General features: G+C 41.5%; 1 protein-coding gene across 16 annotated transcripts in view; it reads right to left on the bottom strand.

Annotated features, from left to right (window-relative positions):
- Nucleotides 1-2429: 2429 nt before the first annotated feature.
- The window catches only part of TJP2 (tight junction protein 2), a 178538-nt gene continuing 166225 nt past the window's right edge, over nucleotides 2430-14742 (bottom strand). For 8 of the 16 annotated variants that reach the window (XM_078367005.1, XM_035302977.3, XM_035302981.3 and 5 more), the window contains 6 exons: nucleotides 10789-10889; nucleotides 9356-9568; nucleotides 8087-8197; nucleotides 6179-6508; nucleotides 4687-4772; nucleotides 2430-3364 (listed from right to left, as the gene is read on the bottom strand). In XM_078367005.1, coding sequence (XP_078223131.1) covers nucleotides 3199-3364; nucleotides 4687-4772; nucleotides 6179-6508; nucleotides 8087-8197; nucleotides 9356-9568; nucleotides 10789-10889 — 1007 coding nt within the window. In that variant the 3' untranslated portion in view covers nucleotides 2430-3198. The remainder of the gene's footprint in view (nucleotides 3365-4686; nucleotides 4773-6178; nucleotides 6509-8086; nucleotides 8198-9355; nucleotides 9569-10788; nucleotides 10890-14742) is intronic. The other 8 variants (XM_035303066.3, XM_078367047.1, XM_017973136.4 and 5 more) reach the window with 2 other exon arrangements.

The following is a 14742-nucleotide window of genomic DNA, read 5'->3' as shown; positions in this document are numbered from 1 at the left end:
TGAGACCGTGTCTCAAAAAAATGAAACAAAAACAAAATTTATAATATACGTATATCCAGAGTATATATATATTGTATAAAACCTAGACATATGTGTAAATATATGTAAATAATTCTCCCTTTTTCTGGTTAATTCATTCACTCATGCTTTAAACTTTACTGACTAAACTAACTTTATTAAAGTTATTAAACTTTATTAACTTTAACTAAACTCATATTTTAACTTATGCTTTCACTAAACAAAAAGGAGAGTTGCAGGGTGACCTACATGCTAAAGGGGATGAGAGATTGTGATGGTTAATTTTTATGTATCAACTTGGCTGGGCCATGGTGATCAATAATATTTGGTCCAACATTATTCTGGATGTTTTGGTAAAAGTTTTGTTTGTTTTTTTATTTAGGAGATTAACACTTAAATTAGTGGACTTTGAGTAAAGCAGACTGCCCTCTAAAATGTAGGTAGGCCTCATCCAATCTGTTAAAGGCCCTAGTAGAGCAAAGACTGACCTCACACTAGCTAGGAGGATTGGACTGCATCTCTCCCATGGGTCTCCAGCCTGCTGGATTACCCTTCAATTTTTAGACTTGCCAATACTCTACAATCTTGTATGCCAATTCCTTAAATCTCTTTCTCTTCATGTATATATATATATATATATATACACACACAAGATCTTGCCACTGTACTCCAGCCTGGGAGACAGAGGGAGACTCAGAGAAAGACTCCATCTAAAAAAAAAAAAAAAGACAGCTGTAATTGTTTAAATGGACTGTTCCTAACCAACTTTTCTTCATATAAAGAATTTTTTAGGGTTAAATTACTACCGATGCTAGTGACATCAGTAGCACCTGATATCATTCTGAAAGCCTCATTGCTCATCGACCTCACTGGGCTAGAAGCACAGGCATAATTCTATCATAGATGCAGGTGCCACCAGGGCTACACTAGCTTTCGGAGAGCTGCAGAGTCCTGACAATGCAAAGAGTAAACACAGCTCTCACTCATGGCCCTATCTTCCCTCTACTGATAATCCTCTCCCTCTTTCTTCATTTGCTTGGTACCACTTTTTTCATTATGCTCCATGTGTACTATAGGTAGCTTTAAATCTTTCCCAGAAATTGCTGGAACCAGATGACAACCCAGCTCCTGCTGAAACCCTCCTCTTCTCTTCTCCCTATTTTGCAAAGGGCTCATTCCTGGATTTAAAGAACACAAGCAGACTGCATCATCATATATTTTAACTAGTATGTTTTTCTCCTATTCACAAAAAGTGGCTTTTATTTGTGGAATATGCAAATTTTAGTCAGTGCCTTGAGGAGTATTCAGAAATTCAAGATACATTAAATGATTTGTAAGTTACAGCACCCATATTGAAAGAGACATAAACAAGGACATGTTTATAGTATAACTCAGTTACCAGTAAGCCAAATTTCTAATTCCACTAAAACACGAGCTTCACTCCTTTGTGTCAATTCATATCATAAAAGACCCTTAACAGAACCAAGACTCTTTTCTCCTTTTCCAAATTCATTGTTCTTTTTATTCATACAAGCCTAAAGTCCTCATCTGTCTTGCTTAAATTCTAAACTTATTTTAGCACTTTGAGAATTTAAATGGCTCACACCTCGTAATCCTAGCACTTTGGAAGGCTGAGGTAGGAGGATCACTAAATGAGTTCAAGACTAGCCTGGGTAGCAAAGCAAGACTGTTTTTTACCAAAAAAAAAAAAAAAAAAAAGGAGAAGAAAAAGAACAAGAAGAAGAAGAAGGAAGAAATAAGAAGAGGAAGGAGAAAGACAAGGAGGAGAAGGAGGAGAGGATGTGTAAATTGATGCAACTTTTCTAGGAAGTCATTTGGCAGTAAACATCAAGAGCCATAAAGATGTTCCTATACTTTTCCTCAGTAATTCTACTTCTGAGAACTTGCCTACAGAAAAATACTGAAATGCTGATCAATGATATACAAAACTGGATACATACAAAGAGGTGCATTTCATGTTAAAAAAAAAAAAAAGCAAAAAACTGGAAATAATCCAAATGGCCAACAATAGAATTGTCCACTTATGAAGCAGTCATGGAATATACTGTTCTGTGGTTGTGTGCACCAAGCTTTAACTACCTTGTGTGCCCAGTCATAACCACCTGAGAAATGTTGGTGATAGAATGCTAAACAGAAAAAAATAGGAAACAGAACTACAAACATAGTACACTCCAGGGATCATACACACAGACATCCACAAATACATCTTGGAGAAAATGCCCCCAAATTATCTGAGGGATGGGATTATGGGTAATTTTAATTTTCTTTTCCACATGTTTCACTTTTCTAATGTTCAACAAGAAGTATTCACACTTCTATGATTAGTAACTGAAATAAAAGTTGCATTTAAAAATAGGAAGGCATGTACAAATCCAACACAAAGAAAATTATGGATTGCAATATATTCCTTTTTATTAAATTATAAAACTGACTGCTGTCAACACAACAGTTGTATTGACAAAAACTTTCAATAGCAATTTTTTGGTCTTCAAACTATTATAGCCAAACTATCAAGTACAGTATGATATATACAGTCAGAATTTATGGAAACTATTACAAAGACAAATGCCTGGAAAAGATGACACAGTGCAGGGAAAGCTATAGCTATTAAGCTGGTGTAAAAACTTAGGCAAATGTTTTAGTCCATTATGGCTCTGCCTAAAGCTTCAAAGGAAGAAAATTTAAGACACTTCTCATCCAAGGCACTTAAGATAGTTGCAATAAAGTACTTCTTTGAATGTAGTTTGAGTCCAACAGTACTTTTTATTCCTTTTTCACATTCTGCCTCACATTGAAACAGTCCCTGAAGGCAGCTATTAATGAGGAAAAATAGTTATTGCTTAACATACATATTAAAAGTACGCATACAGAATACAGATTTTGGTCCTCTGAAGAAAGTAACAGGATCTGACTGTAATGTTCTGCTTAATTCTGAGCGAAAAGCCACAGACTCCTCTAACCCAGTCCTAAAAACAGAGCCTTCATTTCTGAATTTGCAGTGGCTATCCCCTGGGTTCTCCATGAGGACACATGAGCTGGAGTCCCACCACGTCTCCACGGTGCACTCTTAACTGGAGAAGATCCATCCCGGCGGCCTGGTGGGAGCAGCTACTCTTGATGCCGTGGCAGGCAGGCCCAGAGGAGTCCATGCTCAGACATCTATAATTCCGTGTCCCTATATCGGGCAGACTGCCCATAGTAACCACGCTTGGAGTGTTCCGACAGCTGCTGACGGTACTCCTCCTCCTCGGCGTCACTGCCATAACTTCCTCTGGTATCCTGATAAAGCCTGGAAGGAGCTTTCTGTGGCTCAGGGGGTCTGGAACTAATAAAGAAAGGGTGTTAAAGACATTCCAGAGCATGTCCATGTCCTCTGCTGCCCAGAGAGCATGGCTCTGTGCACAGCAGCTTAGCATCCTGAGCAGATCACTTACCTCTGAGCCATATTCTACTGAGCAGCCAGAGACATTCCTGGCCCTGCTCCATGTTCACAGAGTGGCGGAGGCAGGAACAGCAGTAATAGGTCAAATCCGCTGCCCACTTGGGTGGTGTGTGAGGAAGCCAGCCAGGTGCTCCCTGTTGGACAGGCGGCCTCCCAACCCCTAAGCTTCCTGGCTAGTCTCACCCAGCAGTGAGAGTTCTCTGCCAGTTTCAGTCCCTCATACTCTTTGTTGCTAGAGGCAACCTGGTTGACTGTGTTGCCATTCAACTGGTAAAAAAGAAATTTGTTTCCAATTTTCTATTGCTGTAAAACAGACTTCGGCTTCCAGCTAGAATGGCCACAAGAGGCCAGGTGCAGTGGCTCATACCTGTAATCCCAGCACTTTGGGAGGCCATGGCGAGCAGACCACCTGAGGTTAGGAGTTCGAGACAAGCCTGGCCAACATGGCGAAACCACATCTCTACTAAAAATGCAAAAATTAGCCAGGAGTGGAAGTACACAGCTGTAATCCCAGCTACCTGGGAGGCTGAGGCATGAGAATAGCTTGAACCTGGGAGATGGAGGTTGCAGTGAGCCAAGATTGTACCGCTGCAGCCTGGGCAACACTCTGTCTCAAAAAAAAAAAAAAAAAAAAAAGAATGGCCACAAGAAAATGTGACCTTTTTTTTCTTTCCTATTCTCAGAAGCAGTAAGCAATCCAGTATAAAACCTCAACAGGAAGACACTGTGATCATTCCTGCTGTTTGTGTGTGGCATTTACCAAGACTGCTCATTTGCTTGTCACAGTCCATTTAGACCTCAGGGCAGCACAAGTGGTCTGACTTTGCTGGGCGATGCAAAGGAATTAAGGAGTTTGGCTGAGAGTCAGCAAACAGCAACAAAACAGGTCTAAGCCCTAGGAATTCTGTTCACATGCCAACCATGTGCAGTGTAACATAACCAGGCTCCAACGTTCAAAGGGTACTGGCTTGAAACATCAATCACTACACTCTGTCAGAGTTTTCGCACATAAGCAAACTATGCTAAAGTTTTGATTCTGTAATCTTTATAATTAAATGTGATGGAATGAGTAAGGCAAACAGACAACCAGTGGAAAAAAGAAATCTTCCTGTTACTCTGAAATCTGGTTAAAGGAAATTCTTTCTTCAAGCCCCAGTCCTTGAGAAGTCCCCACCTTAAATCTATACCCACTGGGCAGCCCTTACCTCATGTGCTGGGGCAGGTCAGGGTCTGGTTTGTGTGTTTTGATTGGAACTGCATAGATATCAGGATGCTTCTGGGCAATTTCAATCTGTGGTAATTAAAAAAGGAAAGAACAAGAGCAAAAGAATGAACCACTGGGCACTCTGCTTGCTGATTTCCTGCTGGTCCCACCCTTTCCCTGTATCCTACTTATTTTCCCATCCCATTTCAAGAAGAGGAAACACAGAAGCAGCTTTCTCATTTCCATGGTTATGTGTGGTACCCATCAAACTGGAAAATTGTTTAAAAGAAATGAAACTCTGACACATGCTACAACCTGGATGAATCTTGAGGACATGATGCTAAGGGAAATAAGCCAATCACAAAAAGACAAATCATGTTTGATTCTACTTCTAGGAGGTTCCTATACTGTCCAATTCACAAGAAACAGAAAGTAGAAGGGTGGGTGCCAGGGGCTGCAAGGAGAGGAGAATGGTGAGTTAGTATTTACTGGGTACGGAGTTTCACATGGAAAGGATGAAAAAGTTCTGGGCATGGGTGGTGGTGATGGCTGAACAGCGATGTGAAGGTTCTTCATGCTGCTGAACTGAACACTTTAAAATGGTTGAGGCTGAGTGCACTGGCTCATGTCTGTAATCCCAGCACTTTGGGAGGCTGAGGAGGGTGGATTGCTTGAGCACAGGAGTTTGAGACCAGCCTGGCAACATGACAAAACCCTGTCTCTGCAAAAAAATAGGAAAAATTAGCTGGTTGTGGCAGTGTGTGCCTGTGGTCACAGCTATTCAGGAGGCTGAAGTGGGAGTATCTCCTGAGCCTGAGACGTCGAGGCTGTAGTGAGCTGTGATCATATCACTACACTCCAGCCCAGGTGACAGAGGGAGACTCTGTCTCAAACAAAACAAATAAAACAAAGTAAATAAAAGAAAAATGGTCAGCTGTACTGCTGTTGTGCTAGACTTGAAAGAAAACTCCCACATCTACCTGGCAAATATGCTCCACAGACCTTTAAATTCTTCTTAGACATTTGAAAGGTTCTATGTGCATATGGTATACAAATTCAAACAGCTTAAAAACTACAATCTATGGGCCTTACTGTTTTAACACCCATTTGGGCCTTACTGTTTTAACACCCAAAGTCTGCTTTGTTTCTATGGCAAATCTGGGAGCCAATGAAGACTCCGTTAAGAGAAAAAAAAAAAATCATGTTCTAATTAAAATGATTTCTGAGAGGCACCGATTCTCTCATCACCCTTCCTCCTTGCAGAACCCTATACAAAGTTCTGTGTATAGACGGCAGAATCTTCTTCCCCTATATTGTCAAGTTTTCTTCATCGGAAGAACAAGGGACATGCAGGGAGCTGGCAATCTGAAGTGACACACACAGCACATGCCTTTGTCACATCTGCAGCAGTGGAAAAGAAGCTATGTGCTGTTACACTGAAATCAAACTTATTTAAAACTCGGATTGATGACGTGTAGTTTAAAAACAATTACCCTTGCATTCTGTGCTTCTTGGAGCTCTTGCATTCTCTGTAATCTGGCCTTGTGATCCATCTTCTCAAATATTTTGACTTTGCCCAGGACTGATTTGGGAGCGTTATCTTGCTCCTCACTGCTCTCTTCCACCTCCTCACCCTCTGGGGGAGGGAGAGGAGTGGAGGGCTTCAGTATAGACCGCCCAAAGGCAGGTTTTGCTGCAACAGGAGGAGGATAACCTTTGGTAGATCCCCCAGGAATTTCATTACCAGCCATGGCAGAGGGGTTTGACTTATAATCATAGGATTTGGAGAAGTCAAAGGATTCTTCTTTGTTCTGGGTTTTGGCCTGCAGAGAGCAAGGACACGTTTTTATCTTGGGCTTTTAGTTTCTTTTCAAATCTATATTAGTGATTTAATACACTCCATTTCCTGATCAGTTTCCAAAGGCGGTCAACAAATACCATTCTGACAAGGAATATAATACAGCAGGGCAAACAGCCACTGGCCGGGCTTCCTGAGCCCTACCTCCCTTCCTGCACTAGAGTATTAGGAATACCAGAAAGCCAAAAAGGTGCAGGGAAAGAGCTTGGAGGGCTGTGATTGCCAGAGGTAAGATCAGACCTGGAGTGATTTTGTTCTAGAGGAGATTAGCATCTTGAAGATGATCTCAAACAATTTAGGCTTTGAGATTGGAAGAGTGGAACTCTGAGGTCAGATGCACCAAGGGTGCATGAGCCGGCCCAGAGGTGAGACCCAGGTCAAGCTGAGGAATGAGACTGGGGTGGGGAGCAAGGAGAGCACGGCTTCACACTAACAGCGACTTCTCCTTCATACTTCCAGTCTTGTCTGGCTTGTAAATTTTCACTGATGCATTTTATGAGGTCATATTATTATTACTCAGGTCACTTATTATTATTATTACTCAGAACCTATCATATTTACTACTTCTGACAGCTCACAAAATCAATTATTGCTTTCTTCTTATCTAAATTATTGAGTTAGGCCGGGCGTGGTGGCTCATGCCTGTAATCCCACCACTGTGGGAGGCCAAGATGAGTGGATCACCTGAGGAAAGGAGTTTGAGACCAGCCTGGCCAACATGTCAAAATCCATCTCTACTAAAAATACAAAAATTAGCTGAATGTAGTGGTGTATGCCTGCAAGTCCCAGGTACTTGGGAGGCTGATGCAGAATAATCACTTGAATCCAGGAGGTGGAGGCTGCAGTGAGCTGAGATTGTGCCACTGTACTCCAGCCTGGGCAACAGAGTGAGACTCTGTCTCAAAAAATAATAATAAATAATAAAATAAATTATTGAGTCAAATAGATTTTATTTGTTTATAAGGAAAAGCATAGAGTCATTGCTCTGATTCTGACTGAAGGTAAATAATATTTTGATTACATAAAGACATAATCTTTGTGTCTTTATATTGATTCTGTTCTTGGTAATAATTTATTAAACAAATAAGCAGCTCTCTTAACAAGAGGCATTGCAAGCAATGTTGATGATATTCTCTTTAGCAAATCACCAGTAAGAATTATCTGGTGCATCTAAATCAGTCTGTGGGCAGAAAACTTTAGCTGGACAGCAAAAGAAAAACAGATTCTGCAATTGGTGATTCTGGGCATGCAGCATTTTTAAAAATCTTTGTCTTTACAATCTTTTTTTTTTTTTTTAACAACAAAAAAAGTAGATTAAACAAACACTAACAGTCCTAAAAGTATGTGCTCTCCTAGTATTGCCTTTCCTTCCTTTTTTGCCCTTCCCTAATTTGAGGGTTCACCCAACAGGCCAAAAGACTGACTAATGAGTTACAACTGTAATTAAACACCATCTTATCAGGCATGCTCCTCCCTGGCTGTCCAGGACCCCAGAGGCACCTGCTTCCTCTTGCTTCCCATCCTCGGCTTCCCAGCCACGTACCTTGGGTGGCTCTGGCTTGAATGCTGGGGGCGGGCTATTGTCCCTAAGTTGATCGCTGCTAGCAGCCCTCCTCATCTGAGCTCGTGGCTCTGGGCTGGGTTTCCTTATGCTCTACAAGACATAAAGGTTTATTCACAACAAGAGCATACAAGCAGAGAGAACAGAGCACTCATCTGCTTTGCAGGAGTTCTGCAAACTTGAGTAAGTTCAGAAGCTGAGGTCCTGAGCCGGTACTTCTTTACTGAACAGGCAGACACCATCACCAAATGCTTCAGACACATTTTTAAAAAGTGGCTGCATCCAATGTAGAATCTTTTCCTTTAAAGCACATTTTTCAAAGAACCCTCCAAAAGCCTAAAATCTCTTGTGTCACTAACAACATCTAGTCTATAGACATCTGGGAGTTAATTTATTCTTTATAGTTTGTCTAGCATAAACTAATTTGTTGCTGTGGTGATGGTGTATTTTTCCCCCCCTTCAGTTTGTTGTTGTTGGGTCTTTTTTTTTTTTTTTTTTTTTTAAATAGTTCTATTTCAGAAAGAAAAAAAATCATTGACTGGAACGAGCTAAATTGGTAAAGAGAAATCCACAGCAATAATTATCCAAATATACGCCCAATCTCATCTACAAAGATCATTTTATTCCAACATTCTCTGAGGTGCAACTAATAATTGCTCTGGTCCTAACCTGGCGGTGACTTTACAGTGTCTCTCAATGTATAAGGATCCTGTAAACTGTTTAATCACAGTGGATGCACAGTACATGTGATCAGATGAATGTCTGATCATGAACTCAATTAAAAAACTGAAATATAAAAGAGAGAAGGAAACTGATAGGGAAATACTCAAGAGCTTTGGCAAGATTAGAAAGGTTAAAGGCAGGATGGGGAAGGAAAGCAAGGACATCTAAGAGTACAGAGAGAAACCTAATCAAAGGTTACAAGCACATACAACAATACTGCATGGGAAGGAATGTTCCTCTGGTAATTTGGACAGCTGACACATAAAGCCATTCTGTTTATCCATCACGCCTGAGGGCGTGGGTGTGAGGAGTGCTGACCACTCAAGCTCTTCTGAAACCCACCTGCCTGCCCCACTCTCCCACAGACTGCAACCATGCCAGTGTGGACTCAGAGCGAGATACCCTGGAAGTCATCTGCTCCATCCCTTAGGAACGCCTTCCACAGCACCCTGAACACACAGCTGTCCATGAGAGTGCAAGGAAAACACCAGGCTCTCCTGCTCCTGCCCGTGGCCTGCCTCGCCTCACCTCCTCGTGCTGCACCGGCTCGGAGGAGCGGGTGATGGACGACACCAGCGGCTCCTCGGCTGGCTCATCCAGCTCATTGTCAGTGTAGGCGCCTCCTTCGCCGTCCGTGTCTTCAAAGTCACTGATGAGGCGGCTGTCGCAACTCAGATAGTCCGCGCCCATGGCAGTTAAGTAGGACATGCGGTCTTCGGGGTCATCATCCATCCCTTCCATCTAGAGGAATTTGTGTCGGAGGGTCAGTGGGGTCTGACATGGCTCCAGGAGTGTGGCCTCAAGAAAATTCCCAAGGGCACAGCCAAGTGACTAAAACCCCAATGTGCTCGCCAGGGAAGGCATCTTTCATTTTTCTCCCTGAAATCACTTGGCGGCTTTGGTACTATGCTCATTTTTGTGCAGGAACTCGAATTAGGGGCCCGGTAGCCTGTCTGTGCTACCATCCATACTCCATACCACGGCTGAGCCATACTCTCTCAGACTGTCTTGCTTTTCTTCTGAATCCAGCTCCTCTGCAGCCTGTTCTTCTGGGACCACTCTCCTAGTAATATTAACACATGCACACTGCCTTGTGTACACCCCCATCCACGACTCTACAAGATTCTCAGCCCCTCAAAGGCAGAAGCTATGTCCTGCTCAACTTGCTCTCCCCAGGGAAGCTTGTGAAGAGTCATCCAAACTGGAAGCATTCCATAGATGCCCGATACTTTGACTAAACATCTAGTTCTCAAAGAGCAAGACTTAGTCAATTCTGCAACAAAACAGTCACTGTAAAGTCTCACCAAACTACCTCAGTTCAGCTGGTGTACAGGATACTAGCACCAAAAGCTTCTAGAATAAAAGGGGCCACAGGTAATAGAATCTCCCTCTTTCCTCCCTACAGCACAGCTGCATGTTTGAGCTATCTCCACCAGGAACAAGCGATCCAATTCTAGAGGCCTAGACAAATTCCCTAATGCTCCCACATCACCCTTTCAAACTCTCAGAACAATGGCACATTCCCAACACAACTCAACTTTTATTCTAAGTAATTCCGACTCTATTCGCTTTTCTTCTTTTTATTAATTTTTAGCCATATTCTCCAAGTTGCTCAACCTCACCTCTCATCTGCACTCTAAGTTTCCCACGTCCTTAGTAAGCTGTGGAGCTCAGCATGAGATCTTGTAAGCTCTGATTAGTGTACTTGGAATACAACACTAGTTACTACGTTAGAAGTAAAAGGGAAGTGAATGTAGGGCTGCACACATCACATTCTGCTCTTCTTTTAAAAGTCCCTTCATTTTTATTACTTGGTCAGAGAATTTATGAAATTTCAAACTTGATTAGGACACATGTGAGCATCACTTCAAATGGGAATGGCTTGACTACATTCACTGCCCTCTTGAGAAAGTTTCAGAACAGGGACTCTAACCTTATAGCAGCGTATCTATGCCACATACCTTTCCTTCAGAGACCCAAACTGCTTCTCCTTGCTGATGCTGAATAGTGTCCTTCAAGCTGCCAAACCAGCTATCATTGGCTGAATTTAGGTTGATTGTAGCTACAGAAATGTAAACAAAAATGTCTGCATTAACTTCCAAAGCCAAATTTATTAAGGATGTTATTTGACATATAACTTATACTCAGTTCTGTCATATTTGAATTAAGACTTGAGCAGACACAAGAAAATGTCTGCACAACTTTGACTACTAAACCCCTTTCAATGAATGCAATTAAAACTACTAACCATCTAGCTGTTTGAGTTCACATTATGGGTGGATGTGATAAAGCTAAAAATAGATTTTCAGAATGTTTATTTTCAGAAAAGCTAACTTTACGAAATGTTTTTTTACCAGGCGCAGTGGCTCATGCCTGTAATCCCAGTACTTTGGGAGGCCGAGGCGGGCAGATCACAAGGTCAGGAGTTCGAGACCATCCTGGCCAACAGGGTGAAACCTCATCTCTATTAAAAATACAAAAATTAGCTGGGCACCGTGGCATGTACCTGTAGTCCCAGATACTCGGGAGGCTGAGGCAGGAGAATTGCTTTAACCCAAGAGAGGAAGGTTGCAGTGAGCAAAAATCATGCCACTGCACTACAGCCTGAGTGACAGAGGGAGACTCCATCTTAAAAGTAAAAAAAAAAAAAAAAAAGTTTTTAAGAAGGGTGTTTTTGGCTGAGTGTGGTGGCTCACATCTGTAATCCCAGCACTTTGGGAGGCCAAGGCAGGCAGAAGACTTGAGGTCAGGAGTTCAAGACCAGCCTGGCCACATGGTGAAACCCTGTCTCTACAAAAATATAAAAATCAGCCGGGTGTGATGGCAGGCAGGTGCCTGTAATCCCAGCTACTAAGGGAGGCTGAGGCAGGAGAATTGCTTGAACGTGGGAGGCGGAGGTTGCAGTAAGCCAATACCATGCCATTTAACTCAGCCTAGGCAAAAGAGCAAGACTCCGTCTCAAAAAAAAAAAAAGAAAGAAAGAAAGCAAAAACAAAAAAAGCATGTTTTCAGGAAGAAGGATACATCTAAAACAAATATAGGCAAGGTGGCATGGCTTATGCCTGTAATCTCAGCACTCTGGGAGACCTGGGTAGGTAGATCACTTGCGGCTAGGAGTTTGAGACCAGCTTGACCAACCCAGTCTCTAAAAAAAAAAATACCAAAATTAGCTGGGTGTGGTGACGTACATCTGTGGTTCTAGCTACTCAGGAGGCTGAGGCATGTGAATTGCTTGAACCCGGTAGGCGCAGGTTACAGTGAGCCAAGATCACACCACTGCACTCCAGCCTGGGTGACAGAGCAAGACTCTAAAGATCATTTATATAGACATGTATATTATAAATAAGAAAAATGTACACTAATATACTGTTGGCTACTTCCAATAAAATATTAAAAGTAACACTTAAACCCTTTGTATCTGTAGAGGATTGATTCCAGGACACCCCCAACTTGGATACAAAAATCCACAGATGCTCAAGTCCCTGATACATAATGACATAGTATTTGCATATGACTTATGTACATCCTCTTATATACTTTAAATCATCTCTAGATTACTTATAATTCCTAATACAATGTAAATGCTATGCAAATTGTTGTTATACTATATTGTTAAGGGAATAATGACAAGAAAAAAGCCCTGCATATATTTAGATGTAACCATCCATTTTATCCCCCAAATATTTTCTATACATGATTAGCTGAATTCATGGATGTGGAAACCACAGACAGCATCATTTTGATAGACATACACATTTTAGAATATACATACAAATTAAACTCAACCAGTGTGTATTCAAAGAATAAACATTTTCTACTCAGAACGAAGTATATCTTACATAGTAGCACTTGCATCAGTTATTTCCAAGTACCTTACCTGGATTAGTTCATTTTATGATTACACAAACTTTGCAAGGTAGGTGCCCTTTGCAAGGTGATGCCCATCTTATAGATGAGAAACCAAGGCAGAGTAGTGAAATTAACTAGCCCAAGGTTGCACACCAAGCAAGTGTGAAGCTTGGATGCAAGCTCAGAAGTTTGCTCCCAGAGCCTATGGCCTCAGCCACCATACTACATGGCCCATTAAAAACAGAAATTGACAGCACAGATATAAAATACCAACAAAGTACAACATATGCCATTTCTTCAGCAATATGTATCATGGACCTAATGGAGATAAACTAGACAAGCAAGTCGGTCCAAAATAACAAGTTCAATTGTGCCTAAAATTATCAGACTGCAGGTAAATTATGATTTCCTTTAAAGTACATTGCCGTGGTGTTTTGTATTGTATTATCACATCTGAAGCAAAAAAGAACCATTAAGCAAATTTTGTAAGCAATGATGCTTCAGGTTTTCTTCCAAGTAACATAGCTTTCTTCCATTTAAGAAGTTCTAACAGTGACCTTGGAAAATCCTGAATGAGTTTACAATTTCCTTGGTTATTAATTATTTACAGCATTGAAATAAACTGATCCATAGGACAATCTGAAGCAAATTAACTTTGATTTCATGGACTTCTGTATTCTTATCATGGTATTCTGCAAAGATGACTGTGCTCATCTCATAGCTAAAATATGATACTTAAACATAGAAGTGAGATTTTGTACCCCAGTTACAAAATGAGTGATTTATATTAAATATACACAAAATATTAAGCAGTCTTTTAAAGCTTTATGTTGGAGCTAAGTACAGTCTGTATTCATCCTAAAGAAAATCTAAAGTTAAAAGGGCCATTTATGAGATACAGGAAATATGTTCTTGCCCCTTGATAAAGAAAATCACAAAACCTCTTACTGAATTCACATTAATAGTCAATTTTATGAATAAAAATTGAGAGCTTCACAGCAGCTAATTTCCTAAGCTGCATATAAAGGTAATATCCAACTCATGCACTTGACCTCTTTTTAACAGGCAAGTGCACAGACATGAGGCTGCCTTCCCTTGACTCTGCTGAATTAAGTACTTTTGGCTTATTATTGGAGTCTCTCATTTGGCTTCTCAGATTCTTTGCCTTGGGGCAACACTAGTTAATTATCTGTTGCTCCCAACCTCAGGGCTATGTCTATATCCCCTCGGATAGACTTCATCTATCTTTTGAGCTCACAAAAGTGAAATACTGAAAGGATGCTCACTCAGCCACTGCCTTAGTTGGGAGTACTGAGGTTCTGAGGGCCCAGCCCTGACATGTATGGTCAGTGCAACTTCCTCCTCCCAGCCAAGGGCGTTTGGAGTCAACAAAAGCAACTGTAAAAGGTAATATCTAAGACTAGAGGGTTTAGGGAAAGGGAAAAATGGGGAATGACTGCTAAGGTGGGGGCTATCTTTTGGGGATGATAAAAATGTCCTAAGATTGATTGTGATGACAGCTGTACAACTCTCAATATACTAAAACCTACTGAATTGCATCCTTTTTTTTTTTTTTTGGAGACAGGGTCTCCTTGTTTTCCAAGCTGGGGTGCCATGGCACAATCTTGGCTCACTGCAACCTCCAGCTCCCAGGCTCAAGTGATCCTCCCACCTCAGCCTCCTGAGTAGCTGAGACTATAGACATCCACCACCACACCTGGCTGATTTTTGTATTTTTAGTAGAGATAGGGTTTCACCATGTTGCTCAGGCTGGTCTCAAACTCCTGGGCTCGAGTGACCCGCTTGCCTTGGCCTCCCAAAGTGCTGTGATTACAGGTGTGAGCCAGTGTGCCCAGGCGAACTCTATACTTTTCAATGGGTAAATTATATGCTATGTAAGCTAAATCTCAATAAAGCTTTTCATATGCCTGGGTTAACAGTGGTGCACTAGACCCTCTCTTAACGGGTAAGCAACAGCCGAAGTACCCAGCTAGGAAGCTCAGCAACTTCCTTCTGTTTTCTGTGGTCAACTACCTAGTCTACATTCCCTTGAGAAATCAGGAATT

The sequence above is a fragment of the Callithrix jacchus genome, chromosome 1 (assembly GCF_049354715.1).
Source record: "Callithrix jacchus isolate 240 chromosome 1, calJac240_pri, whole genome shotgun sequence".
Classification (NCBI taxonomy): domain Eukaryota; kingdom Metazoa; phylum Chordata; class Mammalia; order Primates; family Cebidae; genus Callithrix; species Callithrix jacchus.
Note: the sequence above shows the minus strand (reverse complement) of the source record. Positions and strands in the feature narration are given on the sequence as shown.